This window comes from Physella acuta, unplaced genomic scaffold (genome assembly GCF_028476545.2).
Source record: "Physella acuta isolate Inbredline_101_S28 unplaced genomic scaffold, ASM2847654v3 ptg000566l, whole genome shotgun sequence".
Taxonomy (NCBI): Eukaryota; Metazoa; Mollusca; class Gastropoda; family Physidae; genus Physella; species Physella acuta.
Window position 1 is genome coordinate 124,758 of NW_026732085.1, and position 27,743 is coordinate 152,500.

The 27,743-nt window shown below is 37.2% G+C and overlaps 1 protein-coding gene across 3 annotated transcripts in view; it reads left to right on the forward strand.

The window, feature by feature from the left end:
* LOC131946629 (leucine-rich repeat and coiled-coil domain-containing protein 1) overlaps window positions 1–27,743 on the forward strand; it is a 250,854-nt gene that overhangs the window by 115,344 nt on the left and 107,767 nt on the right. For all 3 annotated transcript variants that reach the window (XM_059307559.1, XM_059307561.1, XM_059307560.1), the window contains exon 9: window positions 2,721–2,823. In XM_059307559.1, the coding sequence (XP_059163542.1) occupies window positions 2,721–2,823 (103 nt within the window). The remainder of the gene's footprint in view (window positions 1–2,720; window positions 2,824–27,743) is intronic.

Genomic DNA, 27,743 nt, shown 5'->3' on the forward strand with positions numbered 1-27,743 from the left:
GATGGCGAGCGAGAGCAGGTAGTAGGAGGTGGAGGAGCGCATCTGGCGCCGCTGGAGCACGACGATGGACAGCGTGTTGCCTAGGAACCCCAGCATAGCCAGCAAGCTGCCCAGGACGCCCCAGACGACGAACTTCAAGACGTCAGAGCCGGGGTCAATGTGGTGTTCGTGGTTTACCGGACTCTCCCCGGGCACGGCTGTTGTGGCCAGGAGGAACACGCTGAGGTTGCCGCCCTTGACAAGTCCACTTGTGCCGTTGACCCTTGAGTCATGGGTCAACGAGTTGGAATCTATAAATAGACTCATGATTTTTAACTCCAGCTGAATGTTTGAATTCAAAATGGTCTAGTTTAGTTTTAAGACTTTCAATTTTCCAGCGACGGAGTAAAACATTATTAAAAACTTTTTTAAATTTTTATTTTAAACAACCCGTCTGAAATATTTTTATCCCATCCGAAAGACGTGTAGCTTCAAACAGAATCAATCCAATACAAAAGTAGATCCCTTCAGTGAATGTTGAAGGTCATTCCGTCAGCGTCTAATCCTTCCACCAAACTATAATCCCCCGTAATCCCATCTGCCCTGTTAACCTTGTAGGACAATCTGTTGAAGAAAAAAAATACATCATTTACAAACACATCTCGTAAAGAAAAAACATGACTTAAAAACTCATGACTTTAAACTGACTTTAAAAGCTCTGACTTTAAACCACCACCATCTTATGTAAAATACAGCTTGACTTGTAACCTCCTACCCCCGCCTCAATTTCTTGAAGATCACATGACTTAAAACTACTTTTTTAAAGTTATGGTGACTTAAATTCCATGTGACAAAAATCGTTAAGAATGTCATGAACTATATTGTCTATCGGCTTTTTATATTCTCTCAGACGTCCACTTTGAGTCTGCAACATCGGGCTTTCCCACACGCTCAAAGAAACTATCAAACAGACGACTGTAGGAGATTATCACTATCGCTCCGTTTAATATTTGAGCTGAAACGAAGGATTAAGGAGGAAATATTTTTTTTAAAGTTTTGTTTTCAAGATCAATAATTTATTGTGGATACGACTCTTTCTGATTATTCTTGTAAGCTCCCGACAGGGAATGGTGTAAATCCGCACATACAGATAGGGAGAAATAGAGTAGTTTGACAGTGTCATCTTTTAGGGTATTTGTTTCTCTGGGTAATCTTGGCGTATTGTCTTTTTAAATAATCTCTCGCTTAAGTAACAGAAGTCTGGTTGTTTTTGTCATGGATCAAGTCACTTGTAACCTTATGGGGGTCACTTTGAATTAAGTAACAGAAGTTGTTTTTGTTATGGATCACGTCACTTGTGACCTCAGGATCACGTCAAGTGTCAGAATCACGTCACTTATCACCGTATGAAGATCACGAGCCAAACTGACTCTCATTGTTACAGTTACAAAACACCTCAGCTTGTATATATTTGATAACTGCAGAAAAAGAAATATGTGGACCCCTATGTGAAAAAGAAATATGTGGACCCCTATGTGAAAATAAATATGGGGACCCTTATGTGAAAAAAAAAACTTGTTTAAAACGACATTTCACACTTGAATCTTTGTGAAAATTAATTAATACTAATAGTTTCGCTGTCTCTCTATGTATCTATCTGTCTGACAAGAACGCTCTAGAGAAAACACAAGGAAATTAAAAACTCTCACAGTGAAACGAAAGACGAAGTATGACGCGGTCACATTTAGCATAGAGTAGAAAATAATCTCAGTAATATGACGTCATTGTTTCTCGAGTAAACATTGAATACAAAGGCAATTTGGTCTAATCTAAGTGGTTTGCGTGAAGAGTTTCTTTCATACAATTCTTCGGGTAGGGGCGAAGCCCCACCCCCGCGTAAGAACGTCTGAGCCCCCCCCCCCCCCTCCCCAACTCAAAAAAAATTTCTTCATCGATACTCTATAATAAAATTACCGCCTAATTAATGTGTCTAATCTAAAAAGTGGTTTTCTTGCAATTTCTTTAATGCAATTCTTCGGGTAGTGGCTAAGCGCGACACCAGTGTTTCTTTCAGACTTTTTCCTCCCCGGAGAGGGGTGGGGGGTACTTGAAATTTTCGGTGGCGGGGGTAGAATTTTCGGGGAGGGGAGCGGACACTGGAAAAAGTATATAATTATATTTCGTTGAATGGGACGGTAGAAATTTTTTTTTTGGGGGGGGGGGGGGAGGGGGGTGGTGTGTGTGGGGGGGGGGGGTGGTGTGTGTGTGGGGTGGGGTGGGGTGGTTTGTGTGTGGGGTGGGGTGGGGTGGTTTTAGTTTAGACTTTTTCCTCCACGGAGAGGGGTGGGGGTACTTGAAATTTTCGGGGGCGGGGGTGTGTGGGGGGTGGGTTGGTTTTAGTTTAGAGAAAAGAGACAGCACTATCAGGTGTGTGGGGGGGTGGGGGGGGCGGTGTGTGTGTGGGGGGGGGGTGGTGTGTGTGTGGGGGGGTGGGGGGGTGGTGTGTGTGGGGGGGGTGAGTTGGTTTTAGTTTAGAGAAAAGAGACAGCACTATCAGCCTAGCGCCCGTTGTACCCTTCCTCAACGGGCCATTTTTTTCGTAACAAAGATAGTAGTACTAATATAATGTTTATAGCGTTCCTAACACGACCATCCCCTAATAGAAAAAAAGTGTGTTTACTCTATTGTTGATGTCTATACATGTTTTCAAATGACCCATTGTGTTTGTCCATTTCTTCCAGCCAACCAGAGAAACACGAGCGTCCAGCCCGGGCAGGGGGAGGTAAAACATCTCACGTGACCAGACCAGCCCAGGCAGGTCAACAAGAGGACGAGTTCCTTAAGGTAAGCAGACGTTCGCACCTCCATTGGCTCTTGTCTTTTACTGAAGTCTTCCGGAAAAATATCGGTATTTTTTTCCTTTGATAACGAGGACGCATCAACCGTGCACTTTGTTACTTACGGCACACATCAGCTTGACATTTTCTTAGTGTTTTCTTAGTGAGCCATTTTGTCATTAGGATTAAATGTGTGTTTGATTGCCTTGCTTAGTTAGCTGAAGACACTTCTGAACTGCTGGTATAAAAAATGAAATCAGATTTTAGTCAATTTTTAGTTCCTTATATCTCAGTCAGTTATCTAAAAATCTTTTTTTAAAGTACAGAGCTATTTACAGAATATTTGTATCAAAATGTGTTTAGATCGCCACCGAGAGTTCTATTTAAGTTTTGACATTTAAAATGGAACAAACACCATCAAAACACTATTCCACTCTTGACTTAGTGACAATTCTTGTTATTCCTTGAACAAATAAAATCACATTTCAGTTTAATTTTGAGCCGCATATAGCCTATTCCAGGTGAAACCGATGGTAAAGGTGGTGATAGAAATGTTTTAAAGTAGATTCCAAGTTTCGATTCAGACCTTTTTTTTAACCCCAGGGGCGGTAATCTAAGGGAGAGAAAAAAGTAAATAGCCATCTATAGACGGGATGTGACGTAACCGCAGTTTTAAAACTGCGAACATGTAAACAAAAACTGGCGTAGGCTGGCAGATTGTCTCCCGGGTTATCTGCCCCTGTCGTTGACGAAATTCTCTCCCCGCATTGCCCACTCACGACCCAATTTAAATAACCTAATGGCCGCTCATCGCCCGGTTGTCGGGCGCCTCATTGCCTGTGGTTGGGCTCCTCTGCTCCATCGAGTGTATCTTACATGGATCAGCGGTCAGTTTTTCACAGTCTAGTGGTCAGTTTCTCATAGCCTAATGGTCAGCTTCTCATAGCCTAATGGTCAGCTTCTCATAGCCTAGTGGTCAGTTTCTTATAGCTTAGTGTTCATGTTATCGTAGCCTTGTTGTCAGTCTTTAATGTGGTTGGATTGCTCTGTTCAATCGAGTGTATCATACATGGATCAGCGGTCAATCTTTCACTGCCTAGTGGTCAGCTGATCACATCCTAGTTGTCAGTCTTTGATGTCTAATGGTCAGTATTTGATGGCCTAATGGTCAGTTTTTTGTGGCCTAATGGTCAGTCGTTCATGGTCCAATGGTCACTCTTTGATGGCCTAATGGTCAGTCTTTGAAGGCCTAATGGTCAGTCTTTGATGGCCTAATGGTCAGTCGACCTAAAGGTCAGTCTATCATATCCAAGTCTTTGGGCTTGTCAACTCCATCTATTCACTCTTACCTATCCCGTCCGCTGGCCTACCCCCATCTAACTTTACTCTTGTTTTGTCCCCCTCCATCTGACCTCACCCTTGTGTTCCTCTATTCTATCAGACAGAACCCTACACGCCTCTACTATTCCGACATTACTCACGCCCCAGCATCTTGAAGTTCTCGCCTGTCACCCCTTGTACCACTCTATCGCCCAGCCCAACTACGCGCGCGATTCAACAATTCCGATGATTGATCACCCTCTGCGCATCGATCTCCCTACATGCAAATGTCTCCTTCTAAAACAATTTTTCCGTGTGAGGATCAAGTTGAAAACATTTAATATAAAAAAAAAATTGGCTCGTGATTGATCCGATGTTGGCTTGGATTAAAACATTTATCTTGTTATATATTGAGTGACACCGCTCATATGGGATATCCGCGAAACGAAATGAGTTTGTGAAGGCACTGTGTCATATTGTTGAACACGTCAGGAAAATGTTAGCATATGACGGTCGGAGCAGACGCGAGGGGTTAGTTGAGCTTCTGAAGCAGTTGATTACTGAGGTTGATTGGCGTGTTGTCATTTAAATATATTGAAAACAAAAGGGGGTGTTGATTTTTAAAAAAAAAATAGTTTAAAATGGTTTTGGAGATTTGGTATTCAATATTTGGTTTTGTTTTAAACTTATTTTACTGTTGTATTGTGGTGTGTTTTGTGTTGAAGTAATATTTTACTGTTGTATTGTGGTGTGTTTTTGTGTTGATGTAATATTTAACTGTTGTATTGTTGTGTGTATTTGTGTTGATGTAATCTTTTACTTTTGCATCGTGGTGTGTTTGTGTGTTGATGTAATTTTTTTTATTGTTGTATTAAAGTATGTTGATGTAACATTTTACTGTTGTATTGTGTTGTGTTTTTGTGCTGATGTAATGCTTTATTTTTTCTATTACGGTTGTGTTTTGGTGTTTAACTAATATTTTAGCGTTGTATTGTATTGTGCTTGATGTAGATGAAACGACTGCAAAACTGCGATGCTGTTAACGTCACTTACTATAAGCCTTCCCATTATTCCCCTTAACATTCCTTTCTAAAAAGAATTGAATTTTTTAAATCTTAAAAATGTATTCACGGCTATACATTTTGGGAGGAAATTCCCGATAGGTTAAATTTTTAAATGTTTAAATTACCATAAAGATTGCATATAGGAAAAAATGAATGACGTAGTGGCGTGGCTTAAAGTATATTTTGTATTCAAATTTTTCTGCCGGAAAACAATAATCAGCGATAACATTTTTTTATACATAACACAAAATGTTCTACAAGGCTAAATAATTAACGTAGCGTATTAACTGTTTTTTTTAGAAGTGTAATTTTTTAAAATTTATTAATTCAAAATATTTTAACATTAAAAACGGTGGATTTCTATGTTTCCTGTTATAGTGTTTATATAGTAGATTAAATCAGAATAGCAAATGTTGAATGCAAGCCTATTTGAATGAATGGACGGCGTGGTCTAGCGCTAGTCTGCTAACCCGAAAGTCTCGAGTTCGAATCCGGGTTCAAGTCAATAAAGCGTCCCCCAGTCCACCCAGGTTTGATGGGTACCTGATTCACGTTAGTGAAAGTAAAGGCGACTGCATCATTATGCTGACCACACTATCCCTTTTTTAGCCCAGGTTACAGGAACAGGTTCGAAAAGAGAACTTTATTATAAAAGGGAACTTTACCCTAGAAAAGAGAACTTTATTGTAAAGGGAACTTTACCCTAGAAAAGGGAACTTTACTGTAAAGGGAACTTTACCCTAGAAAAGGGCACTTTACTCTAAAGGGAACTTTACCCTAGAAAAGAGAACTTTATTGTAAAGGGAACTTTACCCTAGAAAAGGGAACTTTACCCTAGAAAAGGGCACTTTACTGTAGAAAAGGGAACTTTACTAAAAGGGAACTTAACTGTAGAAAAGGGAACTTAACTTAAGGGAACTTTGTTGCAAAGGGAATAAAACACTGGAATAAAAATTATCTGTTGCAGCCACTAGCCTTTAGAGGCGGCATAGTTTAGCATGTTAAATCACAATTTTTTTAAAGAGGTTTTAAATTCAATGTCTGAGAGAAATTTGGGATTAGAAAATCATCAGGAAAGAGAATCTATTAAAGTAGAGTAGGTAAAGATTTATTTTAATTTCAGTTTTTTACAAATAAATTTATCCCGTTTGAAAGTAAACTTTAGCTTAACATCCATATACATTAGTGCGTGTCGTTAAATGGATAAAAGGATTTGTTTTAACTCGAGGCATAATCAAACAAAACGTCAAAGTGCGAGCTAAAATACACATTGATTCGAAGATATCAGTTACGTGTTAAAAAGAGTATAATTAGATTAAGTGTGTGTGGGGGGGGGGGGGGGTTAAATTCATTCTAAAGAAGCAGCTCGAGGTGGGGATATTTGTATCGTGAGGGGGTGGGGGGGGGGGTTCTTTAAAGTTCATGCTTGAAAACTAGATGTTTGGGATATTTGTATCGTGGGGGGGGGGGGTCTTTAAAGTTCATGCTAAAAAAACTAGTTGTTTTGGATAATTGCATCGTGTTTATTAGTGAATAATTACAGGGGTTTCTTTAAATTTCATGTTAGAAAACTAGATGTTTGGATATGTGTATCGTGTTTGTAAGTGTTTAAGTAGAGAGGTTTCTTTAAAGCTCATGCTAGAAAACTAAATGTTTGGGATATTTGTATCGTGTTTGTAAGTGTATAATTAGAGAAGGATGTGGTCTTTAAAGTGCACGTCAGAAGACAGGTCCAGTTTTAGATATACGAACCTAACCTCCAAAACAGTGTGGCTAAATGAAGTACGTTTCTGTATTCACCCCAGACCTTACAGGATCAGCGACCCAGTTTGTTTCTAATGAGACTCCCCAGCCGCCGCCACCCTGACCCCCGGTCACCGAACGACCCCCCGACATGTGTGGGTAACACCGGCCCTAACGCGGGGTCCAGAACTTTCTTTATTACCCCCAGGAGCGGGCCTTCGCTGTTTCCGTCATGGCGACTCTCATTTCCGCCAAGGTCAAAGTTTGACGTGTGAGCATGGATGAATGGTGGGGGGGTGGGGGTGAGTAGTAACACGTGACATGGGAACGCACGAGTCCACAGGGTGGGAGGTGGTGGTCCTCCACTGTCAAGTCTTCACACTACAGTAGAAGGGAATCAATAGGCCCAGCTCTAGTTCCTAACACTTAAGATTACATATTACCTCTAAAGATTACATATTTCCTCTAAAGATTACATATTACCTCTAAAGATTACATTTTCCTCTAAACATTACATATTACCTCTAAACATTACATTTTCCTCTAAACATCACATATTACCTCTAAACATAGTACCTCTAAAGATTTCTTATTACCTCTAAAGATTACATATTACCTCTAAAGATTACATATTTCCTCTAAACATTACATATTTCCTCTAAACATTACATATTACAATTACAGTAGAAACCGTTTCTTTCTTACGTCGCTATAAGCATTGGGGGGGAGGGGGGGGGGGGGGATATAGCAACAAAAAAGTCCCTGGTGTACCACAGGGTCACTAAAATATAGAGACTAGGTGTCAAGTCATGGATGAACGACCTCCTAAGCATGCAATTTTGTGTATGACATCATGTCTGACACCCCCCCCCCCTCCCATCGCTCCTTAACCTATGAACGAAACAGACGTCAGACCTCGTGGTTTATGACGTCATGTCTGAAACACCCCCTCTCCACCCCCCCCCCCCACACACACACACAGAGACATCTGAGAATGCAAGAGCGCTATGTGTGTGTAACACCAGCTATGAACGCCTCCCACACCTAACTTGAAACAGATGTTCATCTAACACAAAGATACCGGTTGACGCCTTATGCAGACTATTAAAAAAAAAAAAACTCCCACCCATAAATTTCCCGTCCCACAGATATTGTCCCGTGTTGTAACGTCCAGAATTTATTCCTCTGGCACGGCTGGCATCATATCCAACACATTCATCACTCCGCTGTTCTGTCCAGCAGCAAATATTTACAGTTCACGTCTACTGAGATGTCGTCACAAATTTTAGTGCTACGGCCTCGGTCTGATAGTGTTTACTTTCATGTCGTGGCTAGAACACGGATATCTATTGGCTTGATGGTACTGCACCTAGTCACCTTCTGCTGCATTTTTAGAACTACTGCCATATATATATATATATATATATATATATATATATATATATATATATATATATATATATATATATATATATATAAATAAAGGTACATTACTACTTCAAGGTACAAGAATCTTCAAAAAACGAACACAGATGTTACTACTTAATGCCGCCATTTAACTCTTCATATATAGTACACGTTTTTTTTTTAATATCTTGTTGGATTTTTTTATTATTCTGTTGAAACCTCCAATAATGTTTCTTGGTGTTTATCCCATATAAAAAGCACAGAAAAAGGTACGAAAAAAAGTGTATAATAAAATAATAAAACGAATAACAAAAGGATCGGCGTTTTAAAAAAAAAAATTCTTCCTGATTGCGAACTTGGCATCACTTCGTTAGTGTTGTCATCGATTATTAACCAGCACTTGTTTAAAAAAAAATTATTTGTTTCATATCTTCTTTATTCCTTGAAACAAACGGATGACTTGTTTAGACCTGTTAAAAAGTTGCCATTGTGTCCATCTCAATGGTGTTAGACTTGTTTTGGTGTAAAATCGCTCACAAATCAAGCGTATGTTTATTTTGGTAATCATCTTTGCTGTTATCACATTCTTTTCCTCATACTAAAACCAAAACGTCTGGAATAGTGACATAAGTAGTATTTAACTGATGTTAAGCCGGTACATCTTGTTAAATAACACAAGCAGTAGTAGCATATGGTAATTACTTAAACCACACAACAGTAAAATAAAGCTTAATAGGTATAACTTGGTTGTGTGTTATTTCTGTACAAAAGTGTGCCTCCTAAAATAAACTCATTTTATCATATTTTTACTTTTTTTAAAAAAAATAGAATAGTTTTTAGTGTTAACTGTTTAGACTGCCATGAAGCGGCACAGAGCTCACACAGTTCTACACACACAAGCAAACATTTTTAAAAACTGACTTCCCTTAATGTAAACCTTGTCTCGCATCTTATCTTTCATTTGAAAACATTGGTAAAGATGGGGGCTAGTGGGACTCCCACTGGGGTGGTACGTGTACAGCCTACATGTCTCACAGATTCATGTTTCCATTCTTGGCCAAAAAATTATTTTTTTTTCTTAACCTCACCCACTAAAAATAATTACTCTATCATGTGATTGAACAAAGTAACTATTCATTAAATTAGTATACACAGTATTTTGTGTATATATATATATATATATATATATATATATATATATATATATATATATATATATATATATTCGTTGATCTGCGCGAAAACTCGTACTACGATAAGATAAGCTTCAAGTTGATAAATATAATTTAATACGGTTTTTCAATAATAAATGTAAAAAATACAGCCATACCTTAAAATAAAGTTCATTACTTTTTTTTTACTTTATCAATTTAATAAATTTAAAATAAAAACTTTAAAACATGGTTATCAAATTGAAAACATGGTCTTTTTTTTTTGGTTGTGTTTACCTTACGTTTAAACAACTTTACGTATCATTTCATCCACCCTTAAAAAAAACAAATTGCACTAATTCTCCCCCATAAAAAGGGGAGTAACTACAAGCAGCGAATGTAGGATATAGATCTCTGTACCGCACCGATGCTTCTCTAATCTGGTCGGCCACACGGTGTTCTACAAGTTATGAGAGGAGTGTAAGAATCGTGATGCCTATGTGTAGTCTCTTTGAGTGGGGGGGTTGTGGTGCTCGGGTTCACTGCCTCTGTGTTATCAGAGGGTCAGGCACACCCGCTCACCGGTATTAAATATGGATATTATATATACATAACTATTTTAAATTATATATATATATATATATATATATATATATATATATATATATATATATATATATATATATATATATATATATATATATATATGTTTATATATATATATATATATGTTTATATATATATACATATAACAAATCAAATATATATATATTTGTATATATATATATAAATATATATGTATTTATATGTATGTATATGTATATAAATGTATATAAATGTATATATATATATATATGTATATATATATATGTATATATATATATATATGTATATTTATCTATATACATATATATATATATATATATATATATATATATATATATATATATATATATATATATGAATAAATATGTGTATATATATATATATATATATATATATATATATATATATATATATATATGAATAAATATGTGTATATATATATATATATATATATATATATATATATATATATGTATAAATATGTATATATATATAATATCGGCTAGCTTTAAACGTCTTTTATAAGATAGGTTTAATAAATAAAAAACGCACAAAATCTGCACAAAAAACTGCACACAAAAACTTGGGAAACGTGATCCGTATTTTGATCACTAGAATTTAAAGAGCTTATTTGGGACGGCACTTGAAGTGCGTTAAGCGGTTTGTCAAGGTCCCGCAAATCCTCAGTTAATGATGTTATTTTTAAAAATGTGTCCTTAATTAATCTAATCCTATCAATCCTCTCACCTCTTTAAAAAAATGTGACATTGTCTGATTATAATTGATGCAGGCGGGTCAGTGATGTATTAGGAATGGATGCATTACAAGCAAGAAGCTTTGGTTTTTATAGATATTTGTTAGAGCGACCGCAAGTGCTTTGTTTAAAGTGTGTTAATCTTTACATCTTTACATCGCTGGTCTAGTTTTTCTGCCTGATCTCCGCGTTATGGAACTATATGTATGGACGGTCTAGTTGTGTTTTAATGTCACTGAAATTCCTTTATAATTAGTCTAGTTTTATTAGGTGACTGAACTTCCTTTATAACTGATCTAGTTTTGTTTCAAATGTCACTGAACTTTATTAATAACTAGTCTATTTTTGTTATGTGGCTGAAATTCCTTTATAACTGATCTAGTTTTGTATCTAATGTCACTGAACTTTATTAATAACTGTTCTAGTTGTAAGGTCAGCGTCATAGATCTTCCTGTTCTCCTCTGTAAGGAGAGCGAAGGCCTCTGGGCATTGTCCAGACAACCCTGCCGTATGATGTCCGCACTGAGAACTCGTGCACTCAGCTCTACTTGACGCTTTCATCGCCTTTATTCTCAATTTTTATCTAGTTCTGTTCGCGATCCATGTAGGATTTAAACAATTCAATGTATTTTGGTGTTGTTTTTTTTTTTTTTTTTTTTTTTTTTTTTTTTTTTTTGATATTTATTTTGTAGTTTCTTTTACTTTATGTTGTCTTTTGCTTTCCCTTAGAACAGTAGTTATTTACCTTTTTGGAGGTACCGAACCCCACCAGTTTCACATGCGCATTCACCGAACCCTTCATAACAGTTTCATCGTCAGCGCTGATAAAACCCAAACGTGAATTTTATGAGTCTGGTGATGTGTATCTTGACCTCAGACGAACCCCTGATACTGACTCACTCGATCGAACCCAGGTTAAGAACTACTGCCCTAGAAGTTCATATTACATGTTATGGATATATTTAGATCAAACTAGAATCTCCATTACCTCAATCAAATTAGAATCTAATTTACCCAAGTTCACATCCATACTTTAAGTGGCAGCCGGAATTTGATTGACTGTTTTTTTTCCTTCTCTTTTAGTGTTGTAATTTTTACACAGATTCCTACTATGTTCAGTTTCCTGTTCTGTTCTTTCATAGAACGATCCCAATTTAAAATTGCTTGCTAACCTGAAAGTCACTAGTTCGTAAGACAAGCTCACGACCGTAGGTAGTTCCCCTGACCTAACTGACCCTCATGTCCAAACCAGATGGTGCCATGCTTTGGGGTGGGGGGGGGGGGGGGAGGGGGAGGGGGGGGGGGGGGTAAGTCAAAAGTCTGTTGGAACCCCACGTGTCAAGCGGGTTGGTAACATGGATGAGAGAAATTCGCAATTCTTAACCCTGTACAATTCTGACTGGCTAATGAGAAAAAGCTTGAGCCGCCTGTGACCGTATACAAGGGTGAACACTCTGGGCTTGTGTTTACCTCAGTTGTCTTTGTATCGCTAATGTTAGCTGTCATAAAAGTAATATACCATGCATTATTTAACTAGACCAGGGGTCTCCAAACTACGGCCCGCGGGCCGGGTGCGGCCCGCGAGGTCCTCTCATCCGGCCCGCGGAGATCTTTTTGTCCACGGAAAAAAACGTTTGTTGGTGATGGCTGAGGAACTTTGCCCAGAAAAATCAAAGACATGTCTGGAAGAAACTGGCCCCCGAACTGAAATTTGATAGTTAATGCGGCCCTCGTACTGAAAAGTTTGGAGACCCCTGAACTAGACGATCGTTTTACTAACGTGCGTTTGAATACTTGTGGAGGCGGCATGTTATGTTAAAGGGAAGTCCGGCTGTACCGCATTTGCAATTTTAGCCGCATGTCAGGCAGTGTTTCTTCCAGACTTTTTTCTCCGGTAGGGGGGGGGGGGGGCGGACAACATTTTCCGGGGGCGGGGGGAGGGGCGGACACTGGTAAAAGTATATTTTTTCTATATAAATTCTATTTCGTTTGGGGGAGGGGGGGCGTTAGACTTTCTTCGGGGGGAGTCCGTCCGTCGTCCCCCCCCCCTGAAGAAATGCTTGGAAGAAACTCTAAAGTCAGGTCAATGATATGTCATGCTGGACCGCAAGCGGCAATGTTAGCCGCCATGTCAGGTCAAAGGGAAGTCAGCCTGTACCGCACGTACGCCCTCTGCAGGTAGTGCTCAAAGACCGATAACTCGCGCCCTTGCGGCTTGTATATGGCACTGTACAGGGAGATAACTCACGTAATAATGGCAATACATAACACCAGACAAGATAATCCAGCGCGCACCTTCCCCGATAGTTTGGTCTGTCAGAAGGATTTAGTTAGTGGAGATAGCAAACCACGGTGAGATAGCGCACACAATGTTGTAATGTTACAACGTGGACCGAATGTGCAGCGAGGGGGCAGATGTCTTATTTTAGGAGTTTCCTTACTGTTCCAGAGCTAGGTTAGTGGGCCGTTTTTAGATTAAAGTAAGGTGTTTGTTGCAAATTTAATAACCGGAGAAATAATTTATAGTTAGAGCTTGGTGCTAAAAATAGAAAGACGTTACGGGTAAATCTAGTCATGTGTAACGATTTTAATGATGGAGGAGATATTTTATAGTTACAGCACGCTGCCAAAAATAGAGATCCGTTGTAGATAAAAGGAGTTGTTGGTAGAAAATTTATTGACGGAAGAAATAATTTATAGTTATAGACCTGGCATTCAAAATAGAGTATCTTGTTTAAGGCAAGGTATTTGTAGCAAACTTAACGATTGAGGAAATACGATGTAGTTTATTTAAGCATGTTGCTAAAAATAGAGTGGTGTTATTATTTAGAGGGTTGTACCATTGCTCGGATAGCTTTTAGAGGATTGGCTGTGGTTAGCAGAACGCGGCCCAGAGCCATAAGTGGCTTCGTGAATGAACACTTGTCTCTTAACATTACTCAGAAACGAAAGGTAAAATCGTAAATCGAACCATTGATTTAGTTCCCCTTCAAATATTTAAGGTATAAAAAAAAAACAACATGAAATAAGTTTCGTGGATCTACTTAAATAGTGTTTAGGGAAAATAAATACATGTACGTTCAATAACTCAAAATAGGCTGTCAAATTTGAAATAAGGGAAATAACTCGTAAATGTTTTATTACTCAAAATGGGTCGCCGCACCCAAAAGTAAGGGAAATAATTAGTAGACGGTTTAGCTGGTGACAGTCGAATCGCTGTAATTTTATTTGCAGTACAGGTAATTATCGTATTACTCTAACGTTACACATTAAACTCACACATGCGACAGATCGACTGACCCTAACCCTAACCCCATCCGTGACCTCCGCCCTCTCCCTAACCCCCGCCCTAATCCTAATCGTAACCCAATCCCTGACCGTAATCCAAACCTTGGCTCTAAACAGATATCCTCTTCACACCTGTCAGACTTGTCTTATTTATCAGTTTATATTCTGAGTTAGGGAGTTGTTGAATTTGATTATACTGTGTTAGGGCCCAGCATACACCCCTCCCTCCCCCATCTACATTATCTATGCCTTCATTAAGATCTATGTAATGTATTGATAGCGATATGCTACATCCTTCGACCCGTTGCGAAAGTCACGTTTCCAAGACTTAGCTTTACGGCATTGCATGCTATAAAAATTACTTTTTCATGACCCTACCTTTACACCAGTACATGTTACGAAACCCAATTTATTAGGAACATAGCTTTACGGAAAATCTTGTTACAAAACCCACTTTATTGGGACCCTAGCTTTATGCCAATACATGCTACAAAACTCCACTTAATTAGAATTCTAGCTTTATATAAAAATATGTTACAAAACGCACTCAAATAGAACCCTAGCTTTACACAAAAATATGCTACAAAACCCAATTTATTAAGGTTCTAGCTTTACGCTAATACACTCTTTAAAAAACCAATTTATTAGGACCCTAGCTTAAACTAATACACTCTTAAAAAACACTTTATTAGAACCCTTTCTTTACACAAAAGAATGTTACAAAACCAACTTTATTCAGACGTTAGCTTCACGCGTATACTAAGAGAAAAGTTAACTTGTGTGCCGAATTCTCCGTCGCTCCCCTGCAATATATTGGCCACACAAATTAATTTAACAAGCTTTGACAACCAGCTGTCCTTACCATAAGTTGACGTCTAATCCTATATGACTTACATATAATCACTGCTCCATATTAAGAAATGCTGAGCATTGTTTGTTGGTAGCTAACAAACTATAAACGTGAAGCGGACAAAAAAAAAATAAAACAAAATAAACCACTTGTTGACAAGGGGAGGCCACTCAGACAAAGGGAGGAAATACAGGAGTAGAGAGCCTCGCGGGCATGCTTCATTAGGACTTTATTTTTATTTTTTTAAATTACCACCCGTGGTTAGAATTGGGTTTTTCCCTCTTTCATTGCAGCAATATCGGAAATAGTTTTACGGAATTTCAGTAGCCAGTTTAGACCTCCGCCCCCAATCTTTTAGTTGAGTTTGAGCGCTATTTTATTTTGGGTTTTTTTTTTGCGGGTTTTTTTTGGTTGTTGTTTTTTTTTGGTTCTCTAATTGGGAGGGCGAGGGCTGCTCTAAGGATGGGTGTAGAGTAGGGGTTCAATCTTTGACCATCGCGAAAAAAGGTTGAGTTTAATGGCAACATGATGACTGTTCAGTTTAAAGCCATGCTAACTCACGTCTAGTTTTATGTTTTACATGCCTCTATTCATCGTTTTTGGTTGCTCAGAATAGCAGGTCAAGTAGCTCTCTATTAAATTTCTCTGTGACCGTTTCTCTATTACTATATGTGTCTCTGTGTCTGTCTTTCTCTGTGTCTGTTTCTGTATCTGTCTTTGTGACGGTTTCCGTGTCTGTCTGCTTTTGTGTCTGTCTCTGTGTCAGTCTGTCAATATGTCTGTGTGTCTACCTACGTGACTTTCTCTGTGTTTGTGTTTGTCCGTCTGCTTTTGGCTGGAACATTGCATGTCGATCTTCACCAATGTCTGACTCTGTTTTACCAATGTCTTACTCTGTCTTTACAAATGTCTGACTCTGTCTTTACCAATGTCTGTTTCTGTCTGCCTTTTCCAATGTCTTACTCTGTCTTTACCAATGTCTTACTCTGTCTTTACAAATGTCTTACTCTGTCTTTACAAATGTCTAACTCTGTCTTTACAAATGTCTTACTATATCTTTACAAATGTCTAACTCTGTCTTTACAAATGTCTAACTCGGTCTTTACAAATGTCTTACTCTGTCTTTACAAATGTCTTACTCTGTCTTTACAAATGTCTAACTCTGTCTTTACAAATGTCTAACTCTGTCTTTACAAATGTCTTACTCTGTCTTTACAAATGTCTTACTCTGTCTTTACAAATGTCTAACTCTGTCTTTACAAATGTCTAACTCTGTCTTTACAAATGTCTAACTCTGTCTTTACAAATGTCTAACTCGGTCTTTACAAATGTCTTACTCTGTCTTTACAAATGTCTAACTCTGTCTTTACAAATGTCTAACTCTGTCTTTACAAATGTCTAACTCTGTCTTTACAAATGTCTAACTCGGTCTTTACAAATGTCTAACTCGGTCTTTACAAATGTCTAACTCTGTCTTTACAAATGTCTAACTCTGTCTTTACAAATGTCTTACTCTGTCTTTACAAATGTCTTACTCTGTCTTTACAAATGTCTAACTCTGTCTTTACAAATGTCTAACTCTGTCTTTACAAATGTCTAACTCTGTCTTTACAAATGTCTAACTCGGTCTTTACAAATGTCTTACTCTGTCTTTACAAATGTCTAACTCTGTCTTTACAAATGTCTAACTCTGTCTTTACAAATGTCTAACTCTGTCTTTACAAATGTCTAACTCGGTCTTTACAAATGTCTAACTCGGTCTTTACAAATGTCTAACTCTGTCTTTACAAATGTCTAACTCTGTCTTTACAAATGTCTAACTCGGTCTTTACAAATGTCTTACTCTGTCTTTACAAATGTCTTACTCTGTCTTTACAAATGTCTTGCTCTGTCTTTACAAATGTCTGACTGTCTGTCCCCACCTCTCTCTCCACCACTTCCCATATCCCTGGTCTACTCCTCTGTCTGTCTACACCTTTACTCCATGAATCTCTCACTCTCTATCTCTCCCTTATCATCCATCCGTCCTCCTGTCTCAAAATATATACATACCCCAACATACACACACGCAGACATTTAATGAAGATAGAATTTGAAACCGCCGGTGTTTATTTCTGTTTAGTTTCCTCTGAGCCTATGTTTAGAAAAATATGTTGAAAAATTTCCTCCCAAATATTTGCTGTCAACAGTGTTGGTTTATCGCCTTTCATTAAATCTATCAGTTTTCTGTGTTTTCATTACGGGAGAACCTGCTGTGTTGGGTCTAAGATGGCTGGTGTTTAATGAAGATGTACATGTTGATTGCGGCTGGTTGGTGAGCAGGGGGCAGTGCACGTGAGGAGAGTGGTTTGGCTCAAAGGTTGATGTGTAGGGTTGGTTTAGTTATGTGCGCATGTTTATTAGTGTGTACATAACATACATACATATATACAAACATTCATACATACATACGTGCATACATACATACATACATACATACATACATACATACATACATACATACATACATACATACATACATACATACATACATACATACATACATACATACATACATACATACATACATACATACATACATACATACATACATACATACATACATACATACATACATATATATACATACTTACATGCATAGTTACATGCATACTTACATGCATACATACAAACACACACATACATATAATTATATATATATATATACATATATATATATACATATATATATATATATATATATATATATATATATATATATATATATATATATATATATATATATATATATATATATATAAAATACACAGTTAAGAAGTTTATATACATAAGTACGTAATTATAAGTATTTATATACAAGGTATATGTATACGTAAATATGTAAGTATATATGTATTAGTATATTCTTCTAAAAGGTAATTATAGTAAAAATATACGATTTATATATAAATACATATATATATATATATATATATATATATATATATATATATATATATTTATATATATATTTAGTATTTATATTAGGCTGTAACGGTACTAATTTACTAATATAATGAAAGCTATTTATAACCAAACTTTTTGTGGTACATTTAGTACTGGAGCAGAAAGGATAAAGATAGGTCACGAGGTAAAGCTGATAAAAGTGTCACTTAAATGCGATTAGAGTTAAACTTTCCAGAGAGCTCAGCTCTGTAGTTCCAGCTTTGTATCAGTGGCGAGGATGTGTGGAGGGTTCTTTGAATGAGTGCGGGGAGGTGGCCTCGTGTCAGTGGCGAGAGGTGGCCTGTGTTATGTGGGTGTAGTGGAAGATGGTCTGTATTATGTATGTGTAGGTACAATGCTTGGTGTTGTGTATGTGTAGTGGAATATGGTCTGGGTTATGTGTGTGTAGTGGAATATGGTCTGGGTTATGTGTGTGTAGTGGAATATGGTGGATGTTATGTATGTGTAGGGGAAGATGGTCTGCGTTATATACCTGAATAGGGTGTAAGTCTTTCCATTTGTAGTTGGAGGTGTCGATGTATGTAAAACATTTTTACATCTAAAAAAATTTAAAGTGCACATTATCTGTGCAGAATGACACCTGTTAAAAGTTTTTTTCCTGGGGGAAAAAAAACAAGGCCATATAGAGGTTTAATTTTTTTTTCATGAAGGCGTCAATAATTTGTCGCGAATTACTTGATGAACGTGTAATTAGCGTGTCCTTCCAGGATGTAATGTGTGATTAGAGCATGTCTAGCGGTGTACAGCGTCCTCATCATGTCTTGTAATGAATCATTAGGGGACACGGCTTGGGTGTGACATACGTCTTCAAGACTGCCCGAGTTCCTCAATGTAAATATAAGTACATAGATGTAGAGTACATAAACTACGGATTACTTTTATCTGTAGGTGAAACGGCACTGTTGTCGCAGTTTTAAAAAAAATGTTTTCGTTGATTTGTGATTGTCTACACCGTAAATAAAGTCGTTGTTGGTTTTTGTGCTGCTGGAGTTACTATTATCATCTTTTCCAGTTTGTGCGCAAGACGCATGAGGTAGATGAAGTAGAGTTCATCTGTTTTAATTACCTCGGCGTTAGGTACCCATCAGAGCTGGGTGGACACAGGAGCGTTCTACTGATAGAACCCGGATTCGAACTCGAGACTTTTGGGTCAGAATTCGAGCGCCCTACCGCTATTCCAACATCCCCCTCCCAACACCCTCCTCCTATCAACATCCGACCACCTTCTTACTCCCACCAGCCTATTCCAACAGCCCCTCACACCACCATCCCATTCACTTACCACCCTCCTCCCACATGTCAAACTCCAATTACCATCCGGATTCGAACTCGAGACTTTTGGGTTAGAATTCTAGCACTTTACCTCTATTCCAATATCCACCTCCCAACATCCTCCTCCTATCACCATCCGAATCTTCTTACTCCCACCAATTCCGACAGCCCCTCACACCCCCCCCCCCCATTCACTTACCACCCTCCTCCCACATGTCAAACTCCAATTACCATCCAACCCTCCCTCTCCCCACCTTGAAGCAACTATTCCTCCACACCATCACCCACCCACCACCTTAAAGCAACTATTCCTCCCGTTCCAATCTCTGTCACCATTCGCCTCCCCCACCTCCCCCCCCCCCCAATGGACCTACATTGTTGTGACCACGGTTAACCTAGGCCGGCCACTGACCAATTAGAGAGGGCGCGTGCCATTTCTTCAACGTTACATTCATTCATTTTTACTTCCTTTATCATTTCTTTAAAAATGTCTAAGTATTACAAAAGAAACGTCCTTACACGTTTTCATTTTACAACTAAAGTGAAATGACTTTATTTAGTCTTATTAATTCTACTAGTTCGAAAAAAAAATTTAAATAACATTTTTATTTAGTCTTATTAATCCTACTAGTTCGAAATTTTTGTTTTTAAATATTGATTTAAATAATAGACTTTATTTTATAACGGTAACAATAGTAGGCACGGATGCGTTTTTCACATTGATTTAATATATAAAGATAATTTAATTGTAAAAATAAAGTACTATTTGAAACTTTCCGAATGCAATATGAACACACAAAAGGCAAAATGAAGTATATGTAATCATACTAAATATTTGGGAAAAAAATCTTTAAAAAAAATATGGCAAGCGATAAAATTGTAGTTACATTTGTAAAAATTAAAGTCGTTTTGAAACCATCGATTACACTCCTTTTTTTTTACATTTTTGTTTGCTAAATTACTATTATATTACTAGATCTAGTAATTATTTCTTTGACTATCTCTAGCCTTAATGAAACCGGAAGTAGTTTTTTGTACTTTTTACACAAATGTTATGAAATATTCAATTTTGGTTGAAAAATATGCTGTCTGGCAACAAACATTTTGAACCATTTGGAACCAGCTTTTCAAGTCTATTGGTAACAAAAATAAAAGTAGTAGTTCAGCTAACAATCTTATGTGCAGGATGGTACTGAATGCTGAGAAATAGCTTAAAAATATTAAATTTTAAAAAAATATTAAAACAAGACCAATGAAAATCAAACAGCGACTTTCAAAGGTGGGAGTGAGTCCCAGAGAGAGACAATTACTTAAAAGTACGTGAGCTTGTTTGATGTTTCACCACGTGTCTGTGGGGTCTGTACTTTACTGATATCTCTTTATTTCTAGGTATTTCTCTGTGTGTGTTCCTCATCAATTCCTGACATCTCATTCTGGTGTGAGTTATTTCGTCTCTTGGATAATTCGCTTTAGTATATTTGTCTCTCGGTTACTTCGTCCTCAGATATTTTGTGCTTTAAAACCTTTTTATTTGAATAAATTGTCTTTAGATATTTTATCTTTTGAATAAATTGTCGTTGTGATATTTTATCTTTTGAATAGATTGTCGTTGTGAAATTTAATCTTTTAAGTATCTTATCTTTGGAAAATATTGTTTTTCGGTTATTTCGTCATGATATAATGTGTGCTTTAAAACCTTTTTATTTGGTGATATTGTCTTTTAGATATATTATCTTTGGAATATATTGTTTTTGAGAAATTTTATATTTAAAAAAAAAGTTTGTCTTTTTACAAGCTTTTATTTAACTCACTTTCTCTGTCTGTCGTCAGTCGTCAGTCTGCAGTCAGTCTGTCTAGATCGAAACGCAGGAGTGAAAATTCGGACACTTCTACTTGACAGATACCATTCACAGTTGGCACGTGGGTCAAGACATGAAGACAATGCATAGTGACATTAAATTTGACTTAATTGGATGCCTAATTAATTTTTTATGAATTAATTAAAATTTGGACCGAATTAGTAGGCATGTCTATCCAACCACACCATACGCGTCATCACGTTCAATAGCTGTGCCATCACGTTCAATGGCTGCGCCGTCACGTTCAGTAGGCGCGCAATGGTTTTTAGTCATGTAACTCAATTGTAAATAAAACATGTAAAGTACTGGAAAAAAAACTCATAAAAAACGTTTTAATAACAAGCTTTTAAGTACTAATGCACTAAAAAGTAGAAAATAAATTATACACTACTATTTAAATAACTATAAAGAAAAGCGTGGGTCTCTTCTCAAATATTAATAAAGGTATCCAATAGGTACTAAAGTACTAAAGTGACCCACGCTTTTCTTTATAGTAATTTAAATAGTAGTGTATAATTTATTTTCTACTTTTTAGTGCATCATTACATAAAAGCTTGTTATTAAAACGTTTTTTATGAAAAAAAATTTAGATATATTATCTTTGGAATACATTGTCTTTTAGATATGGTATCATTGTGATATATTTACGTTGTGCTATTTTTTTCCTCGGCATATCTATCTATATACTACTAAAAGTCAAGTTTGTTTACATGTTTGAATATTTATTTGTTTGTTTGCCTGATTGACTATTGTGATATGTTCGACTCTACCTGGACAGCTGTAAAATAGTATGTAGGTAGAGAATAATTTTTTAATGCAGACAGACTGTTAATCACAAATTTATTTAAAGACGTTAATTAATTTATTGATTTATTCATACGTACAGTAACCCATTTTTTTAAAAAAGATTTGAAAAGCCACTAGACTCGGCGGGACCGTGACGTCACAGGTTTTTGTTTACTCTTTAGTACAATAAAATGGCGGCGTCTATCGAAGAAAATTGTGTTCCCATTCACAAGTTTAACGCGTTCTAAATCTAATTTTCTGTCGGTCATAACTTTAACAATACGTCCGTTTGCTGTATTTATTACGTTCCAACACTTATATCAATTTTCAACTGTCTTTTTCATTTAGTTTTACAATAAATTTCTCTAGGTCTAAAGATCAGCTGTCGAAGGAAAGTTATTTATAGATCTAGATCTAGAATCTAGAATCTAAAAATCTAGGTCAAATCCAAGATTTATTAGTTATAAATACAATAAAAAAAACGAAACTTTAGCAAACCAGTCGTAGATCTAGAATATAGATAATTCTATCTAGATTTAAATAATAATGAGTTTCTATATACTAAACTATTTTAGACCTTTATTATTTTATATAAATCTTTTTTGTATAGCTATGAAATATGCTAATTAGGAAATGCTGGATGCGGGGCCTATTTGCATAACTTAAGATTCATACGCGGCTTCTATACCGCTAAGTGTGCAAAATTATAGACGTAAACTCTAGATATAGCTCAGTCGTAGATCTAAAATATAGATAATTTTCTATCTAGATTTAGATAATAATGATTTTCTATATACTAAACTATTTTAGACCTTTATTATTTTATATAAATCTTTGTTTGGAATATGGTAATTTTGAAATGCTCGCTCCGGGCCTATAAGCGTAGCTAATGATTAGATCTAGATTCTAGGTCTAGCAAGAAAAACTAAACATAAGAAGACTTAAGCAAAAGAGTCGTAGAATCTAGACTAGATAATTCTATCTAGATCTAGATAATTTCAGACCTTCTTTATTTTATATAAATCTTTGTTTGGCTAATTTAAGATAAAATTTAATTTGAAAGTTACTACTACTAGAACTAGAGTTAGATCTAGATCTATGCGCGTAAGGAGACTCAAAGTATAGTATAAAACTTCACTTATAATGTCAAGAGTAAATAGCTAACTTTGTAGTGAGGTCGGCTCTCATGTGGGTGGCACAGGTTCTAGACCAATTCGTCAACGATTTTTTTTTTCAATTTTTTTTTTAGATGTGAATAATAAAGTTGCCCATCTGAACTTGGCAGGATACAGGGCTGGTGAAGTAGAGTTTGTCTGTTTCTTTGTCCTAAGCATATGAAAGGATAGTGTGGTCAGAGACATGCTCGGCTGGAATCGTTTTTTAAACGATAAAAACATGTTGTCTGAGACTTGGCGGGACACTGGGCAGGTGAAGTAGAGTTGAGTAGGTCACCTATGAAGTCAGTATATGAAGGGATAGTCCGAAATCGGTGTTTTCGGTGTTTTTAAAAGATAAAAAACAATTTTTTGAAAGTGGGGTCTGTTTTTTTTTGACGATAAGTGACACTGCAGTAGCGAGGAGGGGGGGGGGGGCGGGGGGGGGGGGGGGGAAGGGGAGGTGGAGGGGGGGGGGCGGGGGGGACATATGTTGGGGCGCCAAAATGGTTTGGAAAAATAAATTGAAAGGTTGAGGGGGGTTCAAATCGAAAGTTTGAGTGGGGGGGGGGGGGGGGTGCACATCAAAAGTTTGAGGGGGGGGTTGAAAATTGAAATCTTGGGAGGGGGGGTTAAAATCGAAAAGTTTGTCCCCGGGCGCCAGGAAGGGTCGCTATGCCTCTGAGTGACAGACGTGATGTTTTTTGATGGATGACCCCCGAAACCCACAGTTATCCAACGGATGACGGGTATTCTAGTATACTACTAAAAGTCAAGTTTGTTTACATGTTTGAATATTTATTTGTTTGCCTGATCGAAAATTGTGATATGTTCGACTCTATCTGGAAAGCTGTAAAATGGTATGCAGGTAGAGAATAATTTTTTAATGCAGACAGACTGTTGATCACAAATTTATTTAAAGACGTTAATTAATTTATTGATTTATTCCTACGCAGAATAACCCATTTTTTTTTTAAATGTTAAAACCTTGACTAAACTTTGTGGGAATAGTGACGTCACAGGTTTTTGTTTACTCTTTAGTACAATAAAATGGCGGCGTCTATTGAAGAAAATTGTGTTCCCATTCAAAAGTTTAACGCGTTCTAAATCTAATTTTCTGTCGGTCATAACTTTAACAATACGTCCGTTTGCTGTATTTATTACGTTCCAACACTTATATCAATTTTCAACTGTCTTTTTCATTTAGTTTTACGATAAATTTCTCTAGATCTAAAGATCAGCTATCGAAGGAAATTTATGAATCTAGCCTAGATCTAGATCTAGCCTAGATGTAGGTCACTAGATTCAATGTAAATTCTACATCTAGAATCTATTTCAGGCCTTAATTATTTTATATAAATCTTTGTTTGGCTTATTTAAGATAAAATTTAATTTGAAAGTTAGTACTACTAGACTTATTTTTAGATCTAGATCTAGAATCTATACGCGTAAATCAAGTTGCATAAGGAGACACATAGTATAGTATAAAAATTCACTTGTGACGTCACGAGTAAATAGCTAAAATGGTAGCGTAGTCAGCTCTCATGCAGGAGGCACGGGTTCTAGACCAATATGTCAATGAAATTTTTTTTTTCAATTTTTTTTTTAGATGTGAATGATAACGTTGCCTATCTGAACTTGGCAAGATACAGGGCAGGTGAAGTAGAGTTCATCTGTTTCTTTGTCCTAAGCATATGAAAGGATAGTGTGGTCAGATACATGCTCGGCTGGAATTGTTTTTTAAACGATAAAAACATGTTGTCTGAGACTTGGCAGGACACTGGGCAGGTGAAGTAGAGTTGAGTAGGTCACCTGTGACGTCAGTTTATGAAGGGATAGTCCGAAATCGGTGTTTTCGGTGTTTTTAAAAGATAAAAAACATATATTTGAATGTGGGGTCTGTTTTTTGTGACGATAAGTGACACTGCAGTAGCGTACCGAGGAGGGGGGGGGGGGGCGGTAGGGGAGGGGAGGCGGGGGGTGGGGAGGGGAGGCGGGGGGTGGGGAGGGGAGGCGGGGGTGGGGAGGGGAGGCGGGGGGGGGGGAAGGGGGGGAGGTGGAGGGGGGAAGGGGGGGGGGACATATGTTGGGGCGCCAAAATGGTTTGGAAAAATAAATTGATAGGTTGAGGGGGGTTCAAATCGAAAGTTTGAGTGGGGGGGGGGGTGCACATCAAAAGTTTGAGGGGGGGGGGTTCAAATCGAAAACTTTGTCCCCGGGCGCCGGGAAGGGTCGCTATGCCTCTGAGTGACAGACGTGATGTTTTTTGATGGATGACCCCCGAAACCCACAGTTATCCAACGGATGACGGGTATTCTAGTATTTTTTATAACTATCCAGCGAACCTTCAAGAATTTGGTCTAGTAACTCTAAGAACTTTGGACTTCCCGAACTGTTGCGCACCATTGTAAGAACATCGTCCTTTAACTTTTGATGCGACCGACTTCCCGAACTGTTGCGCACCATTGTAAGAACATCGTCCTTTGACTTTTGATGCGAACCACCGCACATTGTTCTCCCATTTACCCTCTGACTTAGACCATCAGATCGCCATCTCTTACTTGAGCAGGAACGGGTTGGCGCCATCGAATGCCAGTCTTTCAATCAACCCGTGGTTGGCACCCGACGTCCTGTCTTGTAAACTTGTCCCCAGATTTCTGCCCCGAATGTCCAGTCCATTGCCACTTTCTTTCAACTGTTTTTTTTTTCTAGATATCGATTGGTATCCCAGCCTGAAGCCCCTATGTTTAGTTTTTCATTAAATGGGAGGTTCGTAGCTTGGGTGGGCATTGTTTGAACTGTGTCTTAAACTCTTGAGATTTTTTTTCTTCAAAACTTTGTCTTAAACAATCGTGGTTTTTTTTCAAACTTTTTTTAAACTCTTGACTTTTTTTATTGTTGTTCAAACTTTGTCTTAAACTACCGTTTTTTTTTAAACTCTGAGCTTATTTTTTATTTGTTCAAGTTATGCCTTGACGCTGCGTTTTTTTTTCTTCAAACTTTATTTTAACTCTCGTTAATTTTATTCATACTTAATCATAAAATTGTATATACATTTTTGTGTGCTTGCGGGGTAGTCGTTTTTTCCCCCGATCTAATCAATCAGCTTAACTCGATTATTTTTGTTCTAGTGTATCGATAACGTTACTTGACTGATGACTTGAATTAATGTTACTTATGTGAAGGTACATTTATTTTTTCGTTATCGCCGATATAAAAAAAAATTGGTTAATGTAAATTTAAGCTTAGGCTATTCTTTTTAAGGAAGGTTTTTTTTAAAATACTTGTAGTGACGCATTTTGTATCACATTGTCTACAGTTAGCATATTAAGCTGTATATTTTAGTCCTGTTTACAATATTTAACATCACCCACAAAATATGTTTATTTTGGTAATATAGACTTAGAACCCTACAAGAATAAGAAAGTGTTTCTTTTATAAATGTTCTGGGTCTACAAAAAATGTAAACGAACTCAAGTCATATTAAATGACGAACACAGTATCACAAGGTACGAAAAAATGTCCTTTTAAGTCTTCCACTGCACAAGTAGATGAGACAGTTTAGGTTTTTTTGGGGGAAAATGGCCTAGGTGAAAACAACAAAAGAGCATTAAAAATAACCTTAAGAACTAATCCTCAACAAATGGTTTTTGTTTAACGTCGGCGTTGGTAAGAGTAAATAGGCAAAAAACAAAAATAACCAAATCAGCTTACCAATGTTTCCTATGCCCTCAAGATTTGGTAGGAAAGTTTAGCCGCAGAACTAGTAGTGTCGGAAGTTTGTTTTCTTTTTTTTCTTCATTCTCAAATTTTAAGACATGCCGGTAACGTTTTATTAAAGCTGACTTCTCCTTGTGTAGCACGGGCCATACCCTAATCTTAACTCTGACTCTTTTTGTAGCTTTGAATTTAACCACTGTACTTTCCCTTATCCTAAAATGTTAACACAATACACACACACACACACACTTACTCACACACGCACACACACTTTCACACACGCACATACACACTTACTGACACACACGCACACACTTACTTACGCACACACATACTTATTCAAACACGCACCCACACACTTACTCACACACACGCACACACTTACTTACGCATACACATACTTATTCAAACACGCACCCACACACCCCCAAAACAACCCCCGAATTTATACAGTATAGCCATGTCGTCTTTTAAACAAAAACGTAAGAATTCCCTGTGCTTGTTTCTTTGACTTTTCAAAATACTACCACTTTCTTTTCCAAGTTTCACTATGTATCAAGCGATACGACCAAGCCGGAACTTATTACAAATCACGGAAGCGACTATTGTGATTGTTTTAAAAGTTTTGTAAACACTTTAGAGGGGGTGGAAGCATAGACATAGACATCCTAGTTCATTCTATTAACCACAAGAGAACACACAACAAAAACAACACAACCACATTGACACATTTTGTCGTCAGTATTGGGCTTATAACATGACCATGGCACCACCAGTAAATATTTGTTGTAAATGGTCAAGAGACTGGGTATTTTTATCCAGCACTGAACAGAACGTCAATACTCATCCATACGCTGGCTATCTACCATCAGGTGGGGTTAAATATTTACAGGTGGGCTAGTTAAAATAAATATTTTAGAAATAAACAAAACGAATAGCAAGTTGAG